Source organism: Chenopodium album, chromosome 18 (genome assembly GCF_948465745.1).
Source record: "Chenopodium album chromosome 18, dcCheAlbu1.1, whole genome shotgun sequence".
In the NCBI taxonomy this organism is placed as follows: Eukaryota; Viridiplantae; Streptophyta; class Magnoliopsida; order Caryophyllales; family Amaranthaceae; genus Chenopodium; species Chenopodium album.
The window spans coordinates 7,105,417-7,111,416 of NC_137851.1; the positions used below are offsets into that span (position 1 = coordinate 7,105,417).

General features: G+C 30.2%; 1 protein-coding gene and 1 non-coding gene across 2 annotated transcripts; one reads left to right on the forward strand and one right to left on the reverse strand.

The window, feature by feature from the left end:
- Positions 1–1,070: 1,070 nt before the first annotated feature.
- Positions 1,071–1,152, forward strand: TRNAS-GCU (transfer RNA serine (anticodon GCU)). The gene has a single exon. It is a non-coding gene; the product is annotated as a tRNA-Ser (tRNA).
- Positions 1,153–2,142: 990 nt separating this feature from the next.
- LOC145592920 (uncharacterized) lies at positions 2,143–5,748 on the reverse strand. The gene is made up of 2 exons (XM_081649442.1): positions 4,734–5,748; positions 2,143–3,515 (listed from the first exon to the last, which is right to left on the reverse strand). The coding sequence occupies exons 1-2, from the start codon at positions 5,051–5,053 to the stop codon at positions 2,648–2,650; spliced, it is 1,188 nt and encodes a 395-aa protein (XP_081505568.1). The 5' UTR covers positions 5,054–5,748; the 3' UTR covers positions 2,143–2,647.
- Positions 5,749–6,000: the final 252 nt, after the last annotated feature.

A 6,000-nucleotide genomic window follows, 5' to 3' on the forward strand; every position in this document is an offset into this window, starting at 1 on the left:
CTATATAAATTAAAGCAGGTTAGTGGTTGTATAGCCGAAATTATTATGGAGCTAAGAGAATGATGAAGATGGCATTAATGCAGTTTTATGCTTTTATTATTCAAATTAAAAGTCACAATATCACAAGCTAAAATCATTTGAAGCATTTTTAGCCTTATAATCAAATTATAAAGAAACATGCATAATAATTGTGAATATAGTTTGCTAATTTGCTTTGCACAATAATCCATATTTATTCAATATATCAAATCCATATATAATCAAATTATGTACTATATATGGGTCCACCACCCAACAATAGCTCCTGATCATCATAATCTTCATAAAGGATATTTTCATGGCTCCTAAATTTAATCCAAATTATGCCCTACTTTTCTGTAACTATTCTAAGGTAAAAATGTTGAATATATTGCGCGTGATACCCAAAGGATACAATTCTTTCCTTTTTAATGTCATTTTTGGGCTTTTACCATAGTTGCACATCCCATTTGACTTCTTTTGTTTTTTTTTTGTGGTGTTTCACCCGATACATACATCCTTTGGAGTAATTTGGATTCGAGGTTTAAATCTAGATCGTGGTTAAGTTTCAGTCCTCTCCCAATTATTGTTGTGGGGGATTGAACACGCGATACTATTTATTAAGTGCAACCTTAATCACCACTACACCAACAACCAATTGATTATTTAACTTCTTTTGTGATTCATGTATTACTCCGTTAATGATTGGTAAAAATAGATAAAGGCATGTTAGATTCATCTCAATATACTTGTATATACTTTTGAAATACTAAAATTTTCTCACAATTTTGATTAAATGATACTTTAACAAAAACTTAATTACATTTGCATATAGAGACAAACATAAAACTCTAATTACTACGATTAGTACGTAAAAAGAATGGATGTACAACTTTTTCACATTTAGTATTATCCACGTGGCAGGTAGCCAATACAAGTATACAACGCACGAATAGTGTTATTTTATTCCACCCAATATCCACGTACCAAGTGTCTTTATAATGCTTAACAATACTCAATAATATTTAAATAAATGAAATGAATCAGTAATTGTCGCTTTGGCCGAGTGGTTAAGGCGTGTGCCTGCTAAGTACATGGGGTTTCCCCGCGAGAGTTCGAATCTCTCAGGCGACGATTTTTTTTTTGTTTTCCTCCGCTGCTTCTGTAATTTGGATAGTTTGTGTAATAAGCTAAGGTCTACCTACACAACCCTATAGTCTAAGGATTTTGCACTAAGTCGTTTGGTTCAATAGGGAAGTGAATATTTCCATGAAATTTCAATTTCTAGCAATTAAATTAGTTCATCAAAAATTCAAAATCATGGAAATTCATCAAATTTGTTTGGTTGATAATGGAGGAATTGAAGTAAATTTTCATAGGAATTTTAACTTACTAAGGAAGAGTTAGGTAAGTAAATTCAGATCACATGTTTTAAGGAACGTCAAAATTCCCATGAATTGTCATTGTCTTTATTTTCACTATTTTGTGTCAACCAAACAAAAAGGCCAAAATGAAAACATTGGAATTTTGAATGCCTACATAAATTCAAGCCAACCAAAGTACCAAACAATATATTTACAATTCTACTAGTTTCAGTCTATCAGAGTTGATTTGCTAATCTACAAAACCTTTTAACTAAGCACTAAAAAAAAATTCCAGAAGTGGTTTGGACTTTTTTGTTGTCCGTTTTCAAAATCTTGAAAAGTATGAAAAATTTGACTAATATTTTTATTCCTTTTATCAAAAAAAAATTAAAAAAAAAATATATATATTTCCAATTGTTAGAGATTGTATGAATTATATATATATATATATATATATATATATATATATATATATATATATATATATATATATATATATATATATATATATATATATATATATATATATATATATATATATATATATATATATATATATATATATATATATATATATATATATATATATATATATATTTGAAGAGTTGTATTTCCGATCGAATCATGTACTTATAGCTTGGGGCATAAAACAAAACTATTTATGGAGAGGTAACAATACAATTTTTTTATTTTATTTTTTTTCAGAAGTGCTCAAAAAAGAAATATGATGACTAGCTTAATTTGGGAGAGATATTTTATATTTCTAATTAGCATTTCAATATGGAGAAAGAAAAAGAAATGTGTATACAATTTTTTAATGGCTTAATTATTCTGTCTTTTTTGTTTTGTACAGTAACAATTTAACATTATACAAAGGTGCAAGTATTCTATATCCTAGCTAAGCTTATTCTCTTTCTCCACAAGTGTATAACAACGATTCACTATTCACACTTACTCCTTTCCTATCTATTTCCTTATTGCATTATCGTTTATTCTAAGCAAAATCTTCAAGGAGAGGACAAAAATAACGGAACTTAACAAACAAATGATCGATAATATGATGATGAGGATGAGGATGATTAAGATCGAGTCGAAGGGTATGTAACGTAGCTAGGTAGGTGTAATCCGGCAAAATTTTGTGTGTAAAATTATGGCCGTATGTATGAAGATGGAAGTAACGAACTAGACACGTACGTACCTACGTACTAGATAAATCGGATCGGTCGCTAGAGACAAAAGGTAGGTCTGTCCAAGCTAAGGAGGGATTAAACTTGAAATTCAAGGAAAGGAAAGGAGACATCTCCCAACAAACTCTCCAAACTATCCCATTCTCCCATTTTTAAGTTTCCTTCTTTTCCGTTATTATTATCATTATCATTACTATTACCATTATTCCCATAATTATTGCCTCCGTCTTGATCGATTTTGACCATATCACCCCAACTCTCACTGTCACTTATAACGATTTCGTTGCAGTTTTTATTCCTATGGAACAACATTTCACTCGTGTTGGTTGTTGTTGTACTCGCGATATTACTATTATGGTTGTTGCTATAATTCATTCCTGCTTGTGTACCAAAGTGTCGATGATCATGGAATACTTGGATTTGGTCGTCACACCCCACAAAATGACCAAAATGACCTTGATGATCAACCAATTCTTCTTGTTGTTCTAGGCATGCAAAATTGGCCATGCTAACACTTATCTCATAACCGTTACTCTCAAGAAGAGGAGGCAGAGAGTTGTCAAAATGGTTGGTCGCCACGCTAGTTATGGAGCTCGCGGCCGTGTGCATCGAAGGAGATGAAGGAGAGGTTGATATTATAGACGAATCCATGCCGCACAAGTTGTTATAAGCAGCAGCAGATGTCATGAAACTTTGATGATGACTTTTTGCATGATCATTCATAGATGATGGAAACATTACTTGTTGACCCATTACATAGTTGTTGTGGTGATGAATAGGGTTCATTAAATCCGTCGTGTCCTTTAGCAAGCTGCTAGGATCATCCATTGATGAAACATTGTTATTGTTGTTGTTTTGTTTCAATCTTTTCTTAATGGTGGAGTTCCAAAAATTCTTGATTTCGTTGTCGGTTCGCCCTGGAAGACGGGCTGCAATTTGAGACCACCTGCACAATTGTATGCATAAGTATAATTAATTAGTTTATAATGTTGAATTGCATTGATTTAATATATAGGCATGCAATGAAATGACTTTGAGAATGACACAAATGACGACCTACCTTAGTTTACGTCCAGGATCTTAAATATGCTTTTCAAGGGAGATAATAATTCATACTATACCATGCATACTTGCACAATATATAATAGCACCAATAAACTAATATACTTTTTGTATGAAAAACTTACCTAAATTTTACTTAAAAGAGTTTACCTAAATGATGCTTAATACGGATTACTATTATCCAAACACTTTTATTAAAGGAAAGTGCAGGGAAACAAAACTAAGCATAAATAAATAAATAAATAAATATATATATATATATATATATATATATATATATATATATATATATATATATATATATATAAAACCCTTGAAATTAACATCACATTTCTTTTTCTTTGGTCATGTAATTCATCAAAATATGTTACAGAATATTTAATAATTCATGTCTCCGTGATAAGAGAAAGCTCAACTTATCATTAAATTTTATAACATGAAGTTATGAAGGCGTTCTTTTTTTCTATACCTTATGACAGAAAACAAATAAATACTACGAAGTACATATTAACCAAGCATTTCCTAGGAAAATGGTGATTATAAGTATTATATGAAGCTTATAATTAATCCCTTAAATTAAATAATGTACGTAGCATCAGATAATGGCTATTGCATGAAAAAGAAGAAAAAAAAAAAAAAAAAGAACACTAATTTTTCTATCTAGAATTACATCTGACATTAGTTATATCTAAACCCTTATATTAATTAAGAGAATAAATGTCAATTCAAGGGAAGATAAAAGCACTACGAATGTATACTTATATTAGTAATATACTATACATTCAACGAAAAATGATATAATCATATATCATATACTCCGTATTAATTAAGTAATTCAAGTATGTATATGTATACTATAAATTGGCTAGCAAAATAAGATTTTATTGTAGGTGCGCAGCATCATAACGATTAAAGTGTTTGGTATGCCTAGTTTTCAATGGTGTTATTAAATTTTTTGTACATTTTCTGGGTTCAGAGTTCAGACCTTGGACTTGGATTAATTTTATATGATATTACCCATAATATTAAAGACAATTAAGCATTGAAAGAAAAGCAAACAATCTAAAATACAGATGATACATATATAACAGTAGAAACCTACCTGTTACCAAGGACGGAATGAAGGTGGAGAATAAGATGCTCCTCTTGAGGAGAGAAAGCGCCTCGCTTAAGGTCAGGGCGGAGGTAATTAATCCATCGAAGGCGGCAGCTCTTACCGCACCTTTGGAGGCCGGCATTCCTAGCAATGTCACTCCAACATCCTTGCCCATTCCTCAACATGTAATTCATAAGTTTATCATCTTCGTCGGGTGACCATAATCCTTTCCTCAATTTCACATGATTACTATTGTTCTTACTACTATTGTTGCACTTGCTACTTTTCTCCTTGTGATCCTTAACCATGGTATTAGGTCCTCTCATTATATGTATGTATGTATCAAAATCGAATCGAAATGAACCCTAACTAGCCTAATTTAAGATGGGTAGAAATAACAATAATAATAGCAAGTACTATTATTATTATTATGCAATCTTTCTCTTTTGATGATCTCTATAACTCTTGATGAAAATGATGATGATCAATTATAAGCCTACTATATATGTGGGTAGGAGTAAGGAGTTGTACTACTATATGATTATTATCATAAAGTGTACATATATACTATATGTAACACATCAAAAATAAAATAAAAATAATAATAAAAACAAAAGAAAATGTAAGTGAGAATAAAAAAAATGACTAGTTGTAGCTAATTAAAGAGTTATTAAGTAAAGCTATATATATATGAGTAAGTTGGGAAGCTAGAAATAATAGGTAAATAAGGAAGGAAAGTGAGAGATGAAGGAGGGATTGAATGAGGAGGCTTCATAAGGAGGTAATGATAATGATGAAAGTGACGGTTGTAAGCTTGCTTAGAATGTGAAATTAAGCATGCCGACTATTATTAATTTTAATATAATCTTATATATTAATAAAGTGTCTTTAAATTAGTTGGCTTTCTTTAACTTGACATGTTCACTCTAAACAGATTGGAGGGAAACTCTCCCTTCCTAATTATTTTGCTTCCCCTTTTCAAATCTTTCTAATCTCATCTCTTTGTCTCTTAGTGGAGTTTTTTTTTAATTAATTAATTAATTTATTTATTTCTAGTTTGTTTCCTTGTTTAATTAATTGATGGATGAAAATTACTCATACAAGCTTAAAAGGCTTCCTAAGAGCCCTTTTTATCTTAATTTTTTATAAAGTCAAAGAAGATATATATAGTAGTACTTTCATTTTTTGATTATTATCATTCACAATAAATAAAAGTTAAAGTGATATCAAATTCATTGCACATTTGCACAAGTATATCCTATGACTTTTAAAC

What these genes read in the sequence shown, in the direction of transcription:
- LOC145592920 (XM_081649442.1), bottom strand. Translation starts at nt 5,053, where the DNA reads ATGAGAGGACCTAATACCATGGTTAAGGATCACAAGGAGAAAAGTAGC. An exon ending in CATTCCGTCCTTGGTAACAG is followed by an intron (nt 3,516 to 4,733) that starts GTAGGTTTCTAC and finishes ACAATTGTGCAG; the next exon opens with GTGGTCTCAAATTGCAGCCC.